Here is a 19,819-nt window from a genome sequence, read left to right as displayed (position 1 = left end):
AAAAGTGAGAGCTTATGCACCTGGGCCTGGAAGATAAAGGACTTAGCACCCAAGACTCAGCATCCTTGCCTAATAGGAATCTCAGTATGTAGAACATCAATAGTTTTAACAGTTTCTCTATTACAGTTGCTCAGTGAAATTATTTTGATTTTGTAAACTCTTGCATATTGGATGTTATTCTTTGTTCAACCTTTTTGGGAGGAAAGCTAAAATGTGGCACTGAATGTTTATGTTTCAATTTATATTGCAAAAAGGACCCCATTGTCAGATGTAACAGTTTATTTCTACATAAGACTAGAGGTTATTGAACAAATATTTTCCATTTGAGATAATCTCATTTTGAAGACAAAAAGCAGTTCAAGCAGAAATTTTTACTAGTGGTAGGCCTCTTCACAACTTCTATTACTATTTGTATATTACTTCAGTAAATTCCAGACAATTGCACATGTGCAAATTCACAGATAAGATTGTACAGATATAACTAAGGATCTTATTTGGTCCAATGAACTTTTATTAGAAGTGATGTGAGAAAAGAAAACCTACTTTAAAACAAAATATTTTTAACTGGTTAGTAAAAGTTACTCAATAGAAGATTATGTTCTGGAAAGTAATTAAAAAGGGCACTATAGTTTCAAGTTTCTTCATTCAGGCTTCTTCATATCAAGTGTTCGGGTGAGAAATTAAAATGAGATTTTTCTACATTTCCAGCCCTGCAAATAATCTGCATTCTAACAGTGAAACAGGGTTTTTTAATTCTCATATCACCAGTAATAGAAGTTCTGCAGGTCAAATAAAGTCCTCACAGTTATACCTGTGAGATCCCATGATCTTCCATGAGTCTGCACAGTTTTAACATGGAATTTAGCAAACCATTGATGCAAACTTAGTTGAAGTATCCAGCTCTTAAACACACTGGCTCTACAGTGATAGCAGAACCAAAAGGAATCCTAAACCTATTGCTGAAACAAACAAAGTGACTTAATACACACAAGGAGCAGAGCTGTTGAAGAGGAAGGTGACATTTTTAATAGTCACGTTAGAGAACCATCTTTTAATTGTTTATTAAAAAAAATCTGCATCCCAATATTCCTGCTGAAGGCTTTGCAGCAGTTGAATAATGAATAGTGTTCACAGAGCTGTGCTATCCTTGTGCGCTGCTATAGTAAGTACAAACAGCTATGTCTACACTGCGCACCTTACAACGAGGCTATGCTGTTGTAGCATGCCATTGTAAGGTACACAATGTAGCCATTATCGCTGGGAGAGAGCTCTCCCAGTGATAAAATAAAACCACTTGCAATGGGAGCAGTAGGTTCATCACAGGGAGGCACAGCTCCCACTAATGAAGCACTGTCCAAGACCACTGTTTTTCATCATTGAAACTTTTGTTAATTTTGTTTATTCAGACTTCTGAGCAACAAAAAGTTCCAATGATCAAAGTACCAGTGTAGGTAAGCCTAAGAATGAAAACTTTTTCAGAAGATTTTATACTCACCACTGTTTCAATATCTGAAACTGAATGGCATGGGTAATTCAGCAACAGTTGCTATTCTACTGATATTTCCTAGCAGGAAACAAGTCTGAAGAACCTGAAGGAGAACATGCCAATAAGAATAAAGTGAGCATAAGGTTTCAGAGTTGTAAATTACACTTGAACCTCTTTAATCTGGCAATCCTGGGAAACAGAGTATGCTGATTTTGTGGGGCCAGGAAGGGCACTGAGGAGTCTGGTGTAAGGGGCATGAGGGTGGAGTGCTGACCTGGCACCCCACTCCTGAGGGCACATACTCCCATGCTGCTCCCAGGCACTGTTTTTTGCTGCTCCCGCAGGGGAAGCACATCTGAGGAAGCGGAAGCACAGAGCTGCATCCTCCTCCATACCACAGGTGCTTCTGGATTAGGGATACTGGGAATACCGAGGTTCAAGCGTACTTAATTTTTTTTTAAACAGTGGTTGTCAAATACTTACCTTAAAGTTTGAAAAACTACTATACCATCCTTTCATATAGCACATCACTGTCTGCATCATAAACTATGCTAGGAAAGGAGGACGAGGGTAGGGAGAGATTTAAAAAAAATACTGAGGTGCCAAATGTGCAAACAGGCATTTTTGTAAGCCCCACTAAGATGCCTGTTTGCATCTTTAGGCACCTAAATACAGTTTAAAATCTGATCTAGTGGCTTCCTGCTTTAATGTAAAAGTCAGTGAGTTTCTTTGTAATTACTATTCAGAAATTTTACTATTTCTGTAGTTTTGCCCTATACAAATTTACTTCTGCATAAGAAAATTTAGTACTCTCTTCCTCACCTACCTGCCAGGTCAATGCTCAAAGTGGAAAGAGTGGATCGTATTCTGTCTGTTGAGCTTAATGTGCTATGCTTTCATTCAAATCTTTTAATGTTTGGCCTCGAAACTCTGCATCTCACAAAAGTGTAACCAAGCAGAATGTGAAGCTCCTGTTTAGGCCTGGAGCTTACTGTATTACAATTTAGCATAGAACAAGAAAACCAAGTCAGTTTGAGTAACCATAATATCAGATACCTTGTAACAGTGCCTAAAAGGTAGTGTACTAATTTCTCCAAAGACATTATACTTGAATTTAAATATACTCTTCATTATACTTGAATTTAAATATACTATTACACCTTCCTTTACACCAAGCTTATGAATTAATTTTCTAGATTGGATTCCTTTCCTATGTCTAACTCCGTAAACCTCTTTCACTTAGGGTACATCTACACTGCATACTTATTTTGAAATAAACGAATCCAGAAGAAATACTCTGAAATAGCACAACTATACTATAGAGAAGCCCCAAAATTAGTCCGAGGCAGGCTTCTCTAATGTGGACATGCTACCTCGATCTAGAGCCGCAGGAGGCACTGGGAAGTAATTACTCTGAATGGCCCTCGGGAGGACTTATTTCGAAACAGCAACAGTGGAGCGTCCACACTACTGCTATTCCAAAACAGCTATTTCGGAATAGATGTTATTCCTTGTGCAATGAGGTTTACAAAAGTCGGAATATGTTGTCTGTTATTTCAAATTTATTTAGAAATAACGGAATTGCTGTGTAGACAACTCGCATTATTTCGGAATAATGGAGATTATTCCAAAATAATGCTGCTTTGTAGATGCACCCTTATTGTGAGAACATGTCAGAAAACATAAGATCCTAGTATTTCACCATAACTACACAACACAACACATTCTTAACTAATACAATTGTTAAAACAGATTAGGTACACTGCAGAGGAAATACTCAATTCAGGGTTCCAATAATTCAAAGATGCATTTTCCAAACATGTAATTTCTTACTAAAACCAGGCATCACTACTTTTTGCCTTGATTATTCCCCTGCCATTACCTTTAAATATGCTGGCACAGTTTAAGGAGATGTCACTGATCTCCATTTCAAAAAGTCAACTTCCAGTTATGTAAGCATGAAGATTTTGAGGACAGATGAGAAGCTATAGCATCAAATGATACTTCTGCACTATTATTTGAAATTGTACTTACTGCATGAGTGCATGTACGCTTTTCTTCTCATTATAGGTCCTCTTAAAGTCAAAGGCCAAGGTTAAAAAAAAAGGGTGAATAAAATTAAACATTCCACCTCTCTTAGCTAACAAATCCTGACAACCTACTAAGCTCCTCAGACTTCTTTGATAAAGTGTGCTATAATTAGGTCTATAAGAATCAATGCATGTCACACTGTTGATGTCAAATACTGCCACACCTATTTCTAAATGCCGAACTATTATCAAGCAAAGTGAAACTAGAGAAAAACCTGAAACAGAGATTGGAATTTTACATTAATCAGTTTAAGGCAGTCGGACTCCAACCTTTTCTAATGTAACTATTTCCAATGAACTGCTAGGCAAACTTCCACCCCTGGAGTGTCCCCTTTCACCGGGCACTGGCACAGTTGTAGGACAAAATTATTCCTACTTTTTCTCTTGCATATCTTTTTGCTATTTAGTTTTCCAATATGGTCTAATTTCATGACTGCTCCATTTCCCACTCACCAGATGCTTGAGATACTAGCTAGTTCAATGTGGCCAAAACCCATGTGCTATACCATTCCTTCCGGCCACTAATGGAGAAGAGTTTCTTGGCAGCAACACAGCACATTATTTGCAGAAAGGCAGCAGGGGTCTTTCAAGAAGCCACCCCCCCAGCACACATTTATAAAACAGAGTCAGCTGGGTCCACAGTTATGCAGTTTTCTCCCACCTACTATTCTCTGCCCAACGATCCCAAACTCCTACTTCCTGTAGGATCCATCCTCCACATTGGGAAACATCAATTTAGTGAATAAGATTACTTTCACTGTAAGAATACCTGTAGTTCACCACACCTGCACTTAGAAAACCAGATTAAAATTTAACCCTCTCCCTTTCCTTTAAGAATGTATTTTCTATGTAAAAATAAATACCTGAAAATTACACTAATACAGTATTATTTTAACATGTACTATGAATAAACTGCACGTGCTGTTTTACAGACAATATATATTTGTAAACTTGCTCATGCAAAGTTAGTGTGCACAACTGGGATATTAATTTTCTAATCCCCACACCTTTAAAAATGACATTTATTTATGTCTGCACTTTTTAAACTGTGCCCTTCCCCTCTGCAATATAATAAATCTTACACAAAAGAATTTCTTATCGGCCAGCCAAATCAATTTATGTAGCTGAAACACAAAAGAATAAAAGTTATACAAAAACATGGTGGTTTGTTTTTACAGAAAGAAGAAAAATTAAACAAAAAAAAATCATGGGCACAAAATTTAACATTTTAATCCTAAACATTACAGGGCAAATGGATGTTGGAACCTATTTCCATACACCATATTTTTTAAACCTTTTATTTCCATTTCAAATGTGGCCAAATCCACGAAAGCATGAGTGGTTTACAACTTCTGGATCATGGAAATACATATTTCTGCAATAAATGCTAGAAAAACAACAATGGGGAAAAGCCAACTGTCTCCATAAAGGTAAATAAAGTGGAACAATGTGAATATTAGATATTTTTCTGTTTCTTATTCTTAACCTGTCAATTCAGTGCATCATATGGTTCAACGTAATGGTCCCCATTTTGAACAAACATCTAACTAGTGTCCATTGATTCTAAGTTAGTGGATGATGAATCTTTCTGGATACTTTCAAAGATGGCCGCCAGCTCAGGGTTAGAGCTTATCTGTGACTGAAATTCACTCATTAACGGACTCTTCTCTGCTTCTGGAATTGTTAGAAGGGCTGCTACTGCCCTCATGGCAGACCGCTTCAGTTCATCTTGTTTTTCAAATTCCTGTTTCACTGAGTTTGCCTTTACCTGTAGAAAAAGTAGTATATTTAGCAAGTTTATATTTAAAACTGAGTTCTTCTTAAATTAGTCGATGTAAGGTATCTTTCTTTCCAGATTGCCACTATAATTTGACAGGCAGTGGAAATAGTTTATACTGAACTAAGTATTTTTCTTTAGGATTAAAAGAATATAAAGGTCACCACAGGTCACTGGACAGTTTAGTGCAGCTGATGTTTAGCAGTCGTAATTAAAAACAGCCTAAAACTGCAGATTAAGCAAAACCAGTCTCCCCCCCCCCCCACACACACACACACACAAATTAACAAAGCATTACACAGGGGGTCAAAGCTAACAATAGTCAAACTAGTTCAATTTAGTATGATCAGTAACAACATTATAAAATTACTAGATGAACTGCAGAAGCACAAATTAGAATAGAACAATGGACATACTAACCATATTCTTATCAGTTAAACCCTTTAAATCAATCAAGTGAAATAAGAAGTAGATTAATAATGGAAAATAGAACAAACAAAAAATTGGGTAGGAGATATGATGGTGGAAGTTAATTATTTGTTTTACCGTATGTTAGGAACTCTAGTCATGGACCACAAACCCATTGTACTAGGTGCTATGTAAGCACAAACCCAAAAGATGGTCCCTACCCGAACAAACAAACATTTAAGTAAGGCGGAAGTAAAGCATCATCTTAAATTGTTGTTCTCACTTCAAACTGCCTATTTCCCCCTTCAGAAGAAAGCTGTAAGTTTCCCACAACTTTTGAACCTCTGTTGTAAAAAATTAAGAACAAAACTACCCAATATTCCACATTCAGTTTCTACAAAAAAACCTGAGTTTTCAAGTTGTTTATATGATAGCCAGGCTTCTGAAAGACAAAGAGGAAACCAAATAATCCAAATAATTGAAAAAACAAACAAAAAAAGCCCCAGAAAAAGTAAACAAGTGTATTCAGATTAGAAAAGAGATTTTTCTATCTTTTTTATAATTTTATTAGGGTGTATTTTTATAATATGCCTTGCATGAGTCTCCCACTCTCAAATTATTTCTGATCAACATTTAAAATTAAAAAGCCATTCTAACTCAACCATGTTAGGGTATAAACAGACTACTGGTGTACTTTGCATGAGTGAAGCTTCTACAAGTTGTACCTTTCTTAAACAGGACTTTCTGGTCTGGTAACATCCGTGGTCTGACAGGACCACAGAACCCAGGAAAAAGGAGTCTGGGTGTGGGGCAGGAGTGCAATGGGGGTGGGAGTGACACAGCCAGGAGCCCCGTGTGAAAGGAGGGGGACCGTGCCTCAGGGAGATCTGGCCCCAGTGACTGGGCAATAGCGTGGAGCCACCAGCAGCTGTGGAACTGCAGCCAGGGGCTCTCAGCCCCTGTCGCGCAACTCCGGCCCCGGTGACTGCCAAAGAGCGCATGGCTCCAGCTCCGGTGGCAGCCAGGGAGCTCTGCCCCCAGCAGCAGCAAGGCCAGGCTGGAGCCCTAGAAGTGGGGCAGCATTAAACACAGGCCATAAGGGAAAGGACCGCCCCATGTCAAGCAAATCCCCTCATTTGGGACCAGTAAGTTCCCGTGGGTGCTGGATCAGAGAGGTCCAACCTATACTTCGGGCATCTTGCCTTAAAATGCAGTTGAGTCATGCACAATATCTATAGCTGTAAATCCTATTGTGGCTTATCAGCCCAAAACTACAGAGCATATTCAATTCATATTGACACATTCTCAAAAAGTAATATCCTTAATCAAGTCTCAGATTTGTAATATTTCAATATACAAGAAAAAAGGTCGAAGTATTACTCAAGAATATAAGTGTCAGTTTAAGACAGTACCTTTGTTGTACATGTGGCACGTAAGGGTTCGACAAGCCTATCCAACCTCTGCAGTACTGCACTTGGACAAAGGGTAGACAGTCTCACCAACATTAAAAACGTTAGCATCTAGATGGGGAAAATCAATTCAGAAGTGATTAAGTTCTGCACACTTAAGGTCTTTATTGTACTTCACTATAAAAATGAGTTTTAGAACCGCAACATCCTATTATAAATATGATTCCATATACATCCCATTGTATGTTTACTGCCTGAAAACTATTTTTATTTATATCATCTTTCTAGTCAAGAGAATAATATTTGCATAGCAAAGACACAGCAAAATCTTTTAAAAGTCACTGTTTATCCAATATTTCGCATTATTAATTAGGTGAGAATGCTCAAATTTAAAGCACAAATATACAAGGTAATTTACCTTAATGTCATAATGATCCTTCAAACCATCTTCAACATGGTTTAGGAATTCAAATATATCTAGCCTATCCAGACAGCTGTCTAAAAGAGTATACATGCACTCAAAAGCTGCCTTTCTAATGTCCAGCCCATCATCAACTGTATGCTTGAATGGTCCCATTTCCACCTGTATACACACACACACACACACAAAAGAAGGGGATGTTTTTATTAAAATGTAACTTCAGCTTATGAAAATATTTTGCAGTCTCACCAAGTTTACCTACCTCTCTTATTAGTTCCTTTCTGACTTTTGTTTCATTGTAAAGATGAGGAAGCACAGTATCTAAAAGGTCCCTTATTAGTGATGGTTTATTGTGTGCCGCTGAATTAAATGTCACTAGGGCGACTCTCCTTACATTGAGATCAGGGTCTTCCAATGTTTTTAGAAAATCACCTACAAATATGTAAAGAAATCATTAACCAACAGATGTTTCTATTTGGTACTTCCAGAAATCTGGAAGTATTTTGCCACATAGAATTTATTTTTACATTTTAACTGAGAGGTCATTTACTATGCAAACTATTTTTGATGGAACGGTTATTGCTAAATTCAGCAGCATCACTGTAAACTATGCAATATTAAGTAATACCACTGTAAAGATTTTAGTAAGTTTCACTTTATACGGTAGCATAATAGCCTAGAACAATGTGTGATGTCAGGCACAACTGCAGAAAGCATGTACAGCCTCCTAAGGTGGCAGGGAAAATCCCAACTAATATTCATATTTGAATATGAAAAGCCAAGGAATTATAAGAAAATGTATATAACACATGTATACGTAATCTACGGTCTCTCACAATCTGAGTGGCACATCCAACCAAAGAAAGTTTTATACCGTAAATATTTAAACTGAGCAGGCATTATGAACTCAAAAGAATTACACACCCATAAAAATCACATTATTTTTACAGAAGAAATATTAACTGGAGGGTTTTTATCTTCTTTGAGAAAGGGGCAGAAAAGGGTCTGGCAAACTTCCACATGGAATAGGGAAGCATATGTTTGTAATACTACATAATATTGTGAGAACTAGGTATAATTCTATAGTTTGACATATTAAAACTGTATCCTATTAAATATTAAATATTACATACATATTAGCATAATGAAGTTGAAACAAATTTTCTGTTATGCCAAAATCAATTTCATGAGTTTTACCTGTATTTATACCAATTTTTTTAAAAAAATTATTTTTTATTGTTGAAAGATAAGCCTTGTATAACTGTATTAAAGAATCATGAAGACTGTTATCTCTCCCTTTATTATGTTGTTCCAATTTTCTTAAAACATACATGAGTATGCCATTGTAAACAAAATTTGTATACTTTGAAACAGCTTAGGACTGCAGAATCATCCATTAACTGCTTTTAAATTACCATGAAAAGGAGTATATTCAACATATACTAGGATAAAAACACCTCCACAGACTACCCACCCCACTGTCCAGACCCTGAGGAGAGGAGTCATACAGTACTTCCTAGACAGAATAAATGCACAAAGGATCACATCAATACCCCTTATTAAGTATTATGGGATGCTGCAATGAAGGAACACAGTAAAAAAAAAGGAAATAAAACAAGATGGGTGAAAAGCAAAAACAAAACAAAATTTTTTCTTTTTGTGGAAAAAAAATAAAGAGGAATCAAGGCTGACTAAGGGAGAGGAATATTGCTAGAAGTTCACTGACAGCACAAAAAATGGGTTCCTAGCTCTCTGAGCCAGTAAGATCACTAGACAAATTCAGGAAATAAGGCATAAAAGTGAGAGTAATTAAATATTGGAACAATTTAACCACAGGTTATGGTGGATTCTCCTTCACTGATCATTTTTAAATCAAGACTGTATTTATTTCTAAAAGATGCGGTCTAGGAAGTTCTACAGCCTGTGTTGTATAGGTGGTCAGACTAGGGCAGCGGTTCCCAACCTCTTCCATATGGGGACCTATTTTGAAAATTCAGGAAGACTTGGTGACCCAAGACAATTCAAAAATGGGGGAGGGAAAATGGGGGGCAGCACCTAACTAGCTAATTTTGCGCCTGAGGCAAGAATATAAAATTGTACCACCTTCTGTTTATATATTCATAGTAGTTATTTCATAGAAAATACATTATTAAAATAATAACTCTACATTTATTTGAGTTGTGGTGGGGGAAAGACACTCATCCCCAAACCGCTTCTCCCCCGTCCCTCCGGCTTAAACCTCACACTCAGAGGCTTGAGGGGCTGAAGGAGTCACACACAGGTGCTGGAGGGGGTGGGAGTCTCACAGTAAGAGGTCTGGGGGGCACACTCACTCAGGGGCTGGGAGTCACACTCTGGGAGTCACACACAGAGGGAGCATCACACTCAGGGGCTGGGAGTCAGGGCCTGGGAGTCTCACAGGTGTTACAAAAATATTAGAAACATAATACACATTATTAAAAAAACCAAAAACAAATAAAATGTAGTATTTTACTGAACAGATTCACCTGAACTTAAATTAATGGGTTACCCACAGCACATACCAAGGGCTGCAACTTAGCACGGCTACATATATGCAAATATATGCAGATCACAAAATTTATTAAAATAGCTCCTCCTACCCCAGAGCCAGGCACCTTCCAGCCCTCCTGCTGCAACCCAATCCCCCACCTCCTACCAAACAGTCCCAGCCTCTACCCCGGGCCTGCATCAACCCCCCCAGCCAGGGCCGGCCCGAGGTATTCCGGTGCCCCAGGCAAAGGTGCGCGGCCCCCTTAGGGAGCACAGGCCCACCCCCAGGGCGCACGGCGAATGCGCGGCCCGGGTATGCCCACTAGCGTGCAACCTGGTACCCGCCCCTAGGGCACACGGCGCAAGCACAGCCCAGTCTGGCCCGGCTGTCATGCACGCTGGGCAGTGTAGAGCCCCGTGGCTGTGGGGGAAAGGGAACTGCTGGCTGGCGCCACGGGGATGCAGGCGGGCCGGCGCAGCAGGTGCCGGGTGCACAGCTCCTGATGGCAGCTGTGACACCACGCGCCCCTTACAGCTGCCATCAGGTGCCCCCCAGCAGTTGGTGCCCTGGGCAGCTGCCCAGCTCACTCATGCCTCCTTCTGGCCTTGACCCCAGCACAGTCCCAGCCTCTCCCCACAGGCTCCTGAACACAGTCCCAGCTCCTACTCTGGCACCCCTCCCCTAGTCACTGAAATGGTATTCAATTCAATTGATTGGTTTAACTGCCTGAAGACTGTTAAACCAATTAAGTTGAGTACCACTTCAGGTGAATGGCTCTTTAAAACTAAGCCAGCTGCAGAGCTGCCCAGCAGTGGACCTTTTCAAATGTGTGAATGCACCTGGGGAGACACTTGGTGATCCTTTTGAAATGTAATGGCGACCCATAGGTTGAGAAACCTTGGACTATGGGAATCACAATGATTCTTCTGGCCCTGGAATCTATGAATTTTTTCTGGCCTATGGAAGAATAACACTGCCTGATTCTGAAAGAAGGCCCCTAAACTTTTCTATGCTAGCGGCCTGGATGTCATGAAGCAACAAGAATAGTAAATGAAAAAAAAGAATCTAATGAAACTGCTCACCTCAAAGAGTGCAGTTCTCAAAGAAAACTTAAGAAAAACAAACACTAATGGAAGGGAGAAAAAATTAAATAAGGCTGTAAGAAAAGACTCAAAGGTGGAAGGTAAGCACATTAATTTTAGAGAAAGACACTAAGATTTTTCAACTATGGCTTAATTTATGAAAGGCTTTCCCAACACTTGAGGAAGTGAGATACAGGTTGAACCTCTGTAGTCCATCATTCTCTGGTCCAGCAACATTTTAGTTAGCTGGATGTCCACTTATCATGGATGTAGCCAAATCTCCTGTAGTCCCATAAAATTTGTTTACAGCCACCAGTGTTCTGTGCTGTTATTTAGCTCTAATTTACCCCTAAATGTCGTCTAAGAGCCCAGTAAGCAGGGGAAATGTTGGTAATGCTGCTAGACAACATTGACATCCCATGTTTCGGCAAATTCTCTGGTTCGGCACCAGTCAGGTCCTGAGGGTGCCAGACTAGAGAGGTTCAATCTGTAATAAAGCATAAGTGTAATAAAGATACACTGCAATACCTATTCCAGATACAGTCTAAAATAAAGCCCAGTGGTATAGTATAAGAAAATAACCCACTAGGAAATATAAGACTAAGACAAAGGTTTGTATTTGCTTTAAAAATATGTGATTTTGTAAAGACTGCAATGGTTGAGATCTAATACAGATAGTAAGCATCTGTGGAAATGATGTACTTAAAAAATTCAATAAATTTTCTCTGGTGAGTTCGATAAGACTACTGCAATGCTGAAAGGTCAGAAACAACAGGAGACCTGAGGATCAGAAAGTCTTTTGGCAAGTCAAAGCTTGTTTTTCCTTCTAAAGATGTACTGATGTGCCAAGTAATTTGGTTATTTATGGATCAATAACACATTTTGACAGATAATTCATTTTTTCAAATAATGTATAAAAATATGTACTGGAAATCTATCTTTCAGTTTTTAATGAATTGTGTGACTGTGTATACACATTTAAAATTAGCCATTTGAAAATAAATTCAGCATTTAAAAAAGTAAATGGTTAGTAAACTGGAAATTACTGCTATTATGTTTGAAACCTCAGGGGTCTATATTGAAAAGTTGCCATTTCCTTAATGGCATCCAGTATGCTTCAGTATACAGTTTAATAACAGTTCTCACTAATAGTTGTCATCAGTGAATGACTAATTCAAGTACAGGCAGTCCCCGGGTTACGTACAAGATAGGGACTGTAGGTTTGTTCTTAAGTTGAATCTGTATGTAAGTCGGAACTGGCGTCCAGATTCAGACACTGCTGAAACTGACCGCCAGTTCTGACTTACATACAGAATCAACTTAAGAACCCCAGGCGTCCCCAAGTCAGCTGCTGCTGAAACTGATCAGCAGCTGATTCCAGGAAGCCCGGGGCAGAGCAACTCTGCCTGGGGCTTCCTGTAGTCAGCGCTGGTCAGTTTCAGCAGAAGCTGACTTGGGGACGCCTGGGGCAGAGCAGCTGGGGTGCTACTGGACCAACCCAGCAGCACCCCATCTGCTCTGCCCCAGACGTCCTGATTCAGCCGCTGCTGAAACTGACCAGCAGCGGCTGAATCAGGACCTGGGGCAGAGCATCTGGGGTGCTGCCGGGTTGGTCCAGTAGTGCCCACGGGCGCTGCAGGACCAATCGGCAGCGCCCCAGCTGCTCTGCCCCAGAGTCCAAAACAAAAGCCTGGTCTGCTGGGGGGGGGGAGCACACTAGCTGCGCGCCCCCCCCCCCCCCCCAGCAGACCAGGGACACGGGGAGCAGAGCCGCAGCGGCAGCGGGGTGCCGCACCTCTGAGGCTTTGCTCTGGCAAAGCCTCAGAGGCGCGGGACCCCCCCGCGGCTGCGGCTTCAGTCCGGGTGCCTGTGGTCTGCTGGGGACCGTCCCCAGCAGACCACAGGCACCGGGTCTCAAGGGGCAGCAGCAGCGGTTCCTGCGCTTCTGAGGCTTTGCTCTGGCAAAGCCTCAGAAGCACGGGAACCCGCCCGGTGCCCCTGGTCTGCTGGAGACGGTCTCCAGCAGACCAGGGGCACCGGAGCAGCTTACGAACGGGGCTTTCTCGCCCCGACTTCCGGGGCGAGAAAGCTCCGTTCGTAAGTGCGGATCCGACGTAAGTCGGATCCGCGTAAGTCGGGGACTGCCTGTACTTGATAACCATTTCTTTAAAATGGATTCTTTGCACTGCAAACCTGGTAAAAATGTTTGACTATTAAATTGTTGAATAGAAATCCAGTTTTAATTTTTAAAAACATACAAGAAACTTACCTATGCAGTTCTTTAATAGTGGATCAATAGGTTGTGGATGATCAGAAATGGTGAACTTCACCGCAGTAACCACTGAACTTCGAGCATATGATGACCCTAATACCAAACATGTCATTTTAGTTAAAAAATATTCAAATTGTTAAATAATTTAAATATATTTAAATTATATTAAATTATAAGTCATTCTTTTCTCACCACAATATGTCTATTTTCCTAAGAAAGACTTCTTGATTCTGCTTTCAAAGGAATTAAATGTTACTGATTGGCTGGCAAGATGTTAAGTTTTGTTCATGATTTTCCATTATTACATTTTAAACAAGGATGGATGTTAAATGTTAATTAGAAATACATTAAATTGGTCTTCCATACCAACATTACATAATGAATGCCTTAATTGGAAACTTATCCCAAATAGATCCAGCTGTAGTTCTACAAAGGAATTCTATGTTCTAAACAAATGCAAATAACTTTTTATATCAATATTACCCTAGGGGTAGAATTACTGTATTGAACTATGTATAGTGAAGAGCCCTTGTCCTCATATTTACATTCCTTTATTCCTCATCCCTTATCCTCATATTTCACAAGTCTCTTGATTAGTGTCTCAAAACTGTTTGTATACTGCATTTGAAAAAAAAAATTCTGTTTCCATATCCTTTAAAACTATTCACATATGTATATTACAACTCTTCACTAATAAAACACCACTGCATTATTTCAAAAGCTAGTTTCTCATATCAAAGTGAAATGTAGACAATTTATGTTAGACACTACCTACTTCCTCCAATGTAAGGAAAATGTTATTCTAAAAACAAAAGCCATTCAAATACTTATTTGAAAAACACTAATCTAACTGAACATTATATTTTAACAAAAATTTCATATTACTGCTCTATAAATGTACCATGCAAATTTAAATGCCTTTCTTACACCTCCATGCAAAATATGTAATATCGGGTGTCAAGAAGTAATACAATTTCATTTGCTGAAATTCTCTGGAAACAGTCCACAATTTGAGATTTTTCACACAATAAAACTCAAGTGCAAGCTAGTGAGTTTAAGCTATACTCAATGTCAGGAGTACAAAATTCTCTTAACAGAGAGTCTATATATATACACACACTGAACAACAGCCTACCTGATGCCAAATATCCTTTGAGCCGTGGCAGCAGAGTCTCTGGGTCTATTAAAGTAAGCTTGCCCAAGCATTCAGCAACAACATTCCTGGTACCCTCTTCTGCACACTCACAGTGTTTCAGCAGTAAAGCCCAGATGTTTTCAACATACGGTTTGAGGCCTACCACTGATGCAGAACTAATTATTTCTTTCAAGGAATGGAGAAGAAGGTATTGCCTCTTAGGCTGACTGGTTATTTCTTGTAAAACAAATGGTAGATATTCAGGAAGATTGCCAACACTAATACTGCCTAGAGCATAAGATGCTGCGGACTTGACTTCTTCACTAGGAGAGGAGAAAGCTTCTAGTATTACAGACTTGAGCTCAATTTGTCCACTTAGGTCAATATGATGCCCAACTTCCCCAAGAGACAGCAAAGCTAAAAGTCGAATGGAATCTGTAGACCTTGAATTCTTGACATCTTGAATGAACTGACCTACCACAGCTGGTCCCTCTTTAGGGCAAGCTCGTGTAAGGGCAGCTACACATTTGGCAATGGAATAATAAGACTGCTTGTGAGTAAGTGCAGTGCTCTGTGAGTACACTGGTCCTGTTAACATGCGTAATAAATCCATATATCCTAAGTTACTGGTTCCAGTCACAACCAGAGCTTGGAAAAATTCTAGCATAGCACTAAGTGCTCCACCCTGCAATAAAGGTGATCTCACCAGGCCAATAAGTTCATTAAGAATGGATCCACTGATCTTTGAAAGGGAGGAAGGATAAACTTTAGCCAATGTAGTCAGAAAACTGATGGCCATCTGTGAAACATGCATATCACTTTCACTGATAAGAGGTGGAAGCTCATCTAGGACAGCATCAATCATGGCAGCTGTCAAGCTGTCACTGTAATTTTTAATTAAGATATCTAGAGCAGAAAGCGTGCCCAATTTTAAAGCTCGCTGGTTTTTTCTGAGGAAAGACGCAAGGATAGGAACTCCTTCACCCAGGATTGGTCTCAGATCTATCTTCAAAGGAGAGCCAGCAATCAGCGTCAATGCTTTCACTGTAGTTAGCCGAGTGATCTCATTCTTTAGTCTCTCTAGGAAGATCTGAAGTGTGCTAGGCAGGTCAGTGCCTAGATTATCACCAAGGCTACAGATGATCTGGCCCATACACGAGATTGCCCTCTCTTTTACTTCCTGGTCAATGTCAGCAGCCTTCAGTCTCTTGATGGTGCAAGTAAACAAATCTTTGATGTAAGGTGTGGCATCAAAGGAAGAAGGCTGGTCTAAAGGACGAATGACCTTCACAAGCTGCTGTGTAACTAGAAGTGCCTCTGATGTTATCTTGTAAAAAGGATCTCCAACACAAGCTACAACTGGAGGAACCAGTGCTTGAACATGAGGATGGAAGACTTGGGGAGAATGGTTACACAGTATCACGTACAGACAAGACAAAGCATCAATCTTCAAATTAGAGGAACTTGATTTGTCATTCAGTGAAAAAATGATCCCTGTAAAAGAAAAGAGGTTCTGTTATTTCTATATTTATTTTTAACATCAAGGGTCATGAAAAGTCTAAACAATGCAGCTAAATCATGCTAACATTTTCTGCTCTTAAAGACTTTTTGGAAGGAAATGCTTGCCACTTTTATTTATTCCAAACTTCTTTTACACAGGCAGCACACATAGGCCATTTAATGGCTTGTGCTGTCTTTCTTTTAACTGTTAGAGGAAACTCTGAATGCAACTTCTCAAAATGACCATATTTAAAAAACATGTAAATCTGGCACTCACATCTCTAGTTACTTCATGAGATTGAAACAAGCTACAACTTTTAGTTGAATCTAAAGACTAACACTTAATCTTTTATAAAAAGTGTCATTAGACACTGAAGAATTACGTAAGCGATACAAAAGATTGCATATTTGTAGCTTCTCAGTAGCTCCTATAAAAATTAATCTAGTTTAATCAGTAAGAATTTTCTGGCTACCATCCCTATAAATTCTACAACAAATCTGAAAATAAAGCTTTTATTTGGCTCACCCACCACAACCAGTGATAAAGATTTTGCATGGGTGATAAAAGGTGAAAAATGGGCAGTATTTAGCTCCACATAAGTGGAAATGTGGCCAGAATTTGGCCTTCCAATTAGACAATTAGTGAACAATTTTGTTAATACACTAGACAAAATGAATCTAAGCTTACAAGCCAAGGACTTTTTACTTTGGTTTTTTTACTGTGCTCCAGGGTGGATGCCCTCTCACTGAGTTCACTGCAGATCCCACTTTACTTCCCTACCTTCAGTAGGTCCTTTATCCTGCTTCAGTCTGTGTTGGCTGTTCAGCTACTTCCAGGGTAGGTGGGGCTTGAACCCACCACCCTGCAATCCCCAGGCAAATGCTGTATCCCTTAGTCTACTCAAAAACCCACACAAACTACCTACCTTCAGAGGATCCCTTATCCTGTGTTGGCTCTTTGGTTGCTCATAGGGTGGGCAAAATAAAAGTATTCCTCAACTATACATGTGGATTCACACAGACGCTAATCTACCAATTGCATCTGAGTGATATTATTAACTAAGAACTATGCTTTAAAGCTTTTTCTTAAGTATCAGGATTTAAGGGTTAGAAACGTCAGAAGTCGAAGTCATCACAGTTAACCTATAACAGATTTACTAATACATTTTTCATACCTGGCACAAGTACAGGAATGTGTTGTGTTAGGGCTCCAGGTAAAACATTTACCAGCTCAGTTAGCATGTTAAAACAACACTGACGTGTCTTCACACTCTTCTCCTTCATCTGTTTGTGCAAAGCTTTAACTATGTTGGGAACCTGTAATAATTAAACACCTATTAACTAGTTTGGCAATTAGCATTTCCTTTTCAGAGTTATCCTAAATTATGGAAAACAGAATGTCTCTTTGGGCTTTGATTCTTCACAAGAGCAATATTTCTAGCTGCACTGACTGCTTTAAGACCAAGTTTCAGATGTTCAAATCACTTACTACCCCACCCCAGAAATTTTAATTTGAAAAATTAAGGTCAGATTTAGCAAAACATGTTTTCCACAAATCTTTTATCTCAAATTCTAGAAACCGAAATACTAATTACAGAGTTACCCAATGGAAAATGATTTATTAGTCACTGCTGCCTATTCTGAGGGTAAAAGGTGTTCTACTGATCAAGTATCGCCTTCTTTTTATTGTGAGAATTTGTCTCCTATTTTGATTTTATCTAAACAGTTTTAACAGACAGCAGACAATGATTTGTTTTATAAAATGGGGCAAATAATAACTATGTTTATAGACAATTTTAGAAATGGACAGCCAATAATTATAAAATAAATAAACTCCCTATAAGTCCAATGAGTAATTCCAGTTTCCAGATAAGCTGCAGTTATCTGAGGCAATTTACCCTACACTCCCTCTTAGATGAGTTAGTCAGAATCCATAATCTGAATATAACTACAGGAAACCCAGGATGTTAAGAGGCGGGTAACTGACTAATCGTGTAGTCGATACAAATTGAGTCGAAACAAATTGTATCAACTACTTGATGAGTCCATAAGGCTCTGCAGTTTAAATGTAGTAGGAGCCAGGTGCACAGGCAGCCCAGTTCCTACTACATTTAAACAGCAGAGGTACAGTGGGGGTTGGTCCTTCAGCCAGGGGGTTCTTACATTTAAAATGCAAAGCCACAGTGTCCCAGACCGGCGCAAGCCAGGGCTGAGCTAGACTTGCTCAGCCCCGGCTCACACCAGGTCCAGCAGCTCCTGTCCATGGCTAGCCTGGGCCCGCCACAGTCAAGGTTGCTTTGCAGCAGCCTCCCATACCCCTCACCATCCCCACTGCCTCTGATAAAGTCAGCAGTTGGGGGGCCAGCAGCATTGCAGAGACGGTGCTGGGGGTGGGGGGGGGGGAACGACTTTAAACTGGCTCCCTGCCCCTTGCTGCTTCTATCAGTTTAGGCTTATCGGGTAGTCAATTAATCAACTACTCTTTTACATCCCTACAAGAAACTGGTGACGAATAATGATTTCACCCCCTTTCCGCATAAACCCAGAGCACAGTGATTAATCAGCATGACCGTCTCTCATATTCACAACATTTTAAAAAATCCTGACAACTAACCTGACTCTGAAGCATTGTCAAAGGTGTTTCTCCTTGTTCCATTGCATCAGGATCACACAGCCAACTCTGTACAGGTCGAGTTTGTTTTAAAAGAGAAAGATATGCATGGAAAACATCCGCTTTTACATTCTCCTCACGCTCTTTGAATCTGGCTATTAAAGCAGGAGACACGGTCTTGTAGAATTCTGGAAGCATTTCATGTCGTGTGCTAACCACAGCATCTAAACATTTAGCAGCTGCACGTCTCACTTTCCAGCTCATATCATCATCATCACTATATTCATCATCACTCCCTTGAGAAAATAAAATGTATTTCTATTATACACAAATTCACAGGCATTCCATGCTCGCAATTTTGTACAAAGAGTTTTGTTTTAAAGAACCCAAATTTATTTGATGCAACAGATTGTTAAATGTGTAAAACTTGCCAGAGACAGACAACATATTAGCTTACATTTCTGAAGAAGCACTCTATAATCAAGATAAAGCAGAAGTATACGAAGGTCGTTCAAAATTGCCTTATTCCTAAAACTAAATTATCTACTTTGCATGCTTCCTCATACTAGTGCCTCTCATAAATCCTCTTCTCATGTTCAGTTGCTAATTGGACAGTCATTCCCAACACCCTTGTAACTTTACATTTTTTATTTCAAATCTTTTCATTTGATGGAAAACAAGCCAATAATAATAGCACATCAAAACTCAGAAAACTAGCCTATCACATTTTATACTTGCGTGCATTATGCCCGCAAAAATTGTGCATGAGTTCAACATGTGGTTGGTCCCATCACCTGATATATACACGCTACAATTATCTTTGTACCGCATTCCATAAAAAACAGCCATATCAATATGCAACAGTGACTTCTAAAAGCCAAAATTTTCAAGTCTTCAGGATCTTTACAGGGTAGGAAAATGTACAGATTTTAACAAATTTACTAAATCTACATTGCTTTGTGAATAGAGACAAGATAATGCCTTTCAAAATCCTAAGTACTTTACATTTTTGTTTTTTTAATCTCTCCTTATATCTTTACATTCTCCATTGTACCACCACTCTGGACTACATGTTCCAGACAATTTCTACTGCAGTAATTCAAGCTAAACTGACCA

General features: G+C 39.5%; 1 protein-coding gene across 1 annotated transcript in view; it reads right to left on the bottom strand.

The window, feature by feature from the left end:
- Window positions 1-261: 261 nt before the first annotated feature.
- Window positions 262-19,819, bottom strand: part of CAND1 (cullin associated and neddylation dissociated 1) — a 58,249-nt gene continuing 38,691 nt past the window's right edge. The window contains exons 8-15 of the mRNA XM_075931364.1: window positions 18,707-18,999; window positions 17,268-17,409; window positions 14,593-16,086; window positions 13,455-13,550; window positions 7,854-8,023; window positions 7,589-7,753; window positions 7,174-7,281; window positions 262-5,344 (exon numbers count right to left, since the gene is read on the bottom strand). Coding sequence (XP_075787479.1) covers window positions 5,120-5,344; window positions 7,174-7,281; window positions 7,589-7,753; window positions 7,854-8,023; window positions 13,455-13,550; window positions 14,593-16,086; window positions 17,268-17,409; window positions 18,707-18,999 — 2,693 coding nt within the window. The 3' untranslated portion in view covers window positions 262-5,119. The remainder of the gene's footprint in view (window positions 5,345-7,173; window positions 7,282-7,588; window positions 7,754-7,853; window positions 8,024-13,454; window positions 13,551-14,592; window positions 16,087-17,267; window positions 17,410-18,706; window positions 19,000-19,819) is intronic.

This window comes from Pelodiscus sinensis, chromosome 1 (genome assembly GCF_049634645.1).
Source record: "Pelodiscus sinensis isolate JC-2024 chromosome 1, ASM4963464v1, whole genome shotgun sequence".
NCBI lineage: Eukaryota > Metazoa > Chordata > Testudines > Trionychidae > Pelodiscus > Pelodiscus sinensis.
The sequence above is the reverse complement of the archived record's forward strand: the minus strand, read 5'-3'. Positions and strand labels throughout refer to the sequence as shown.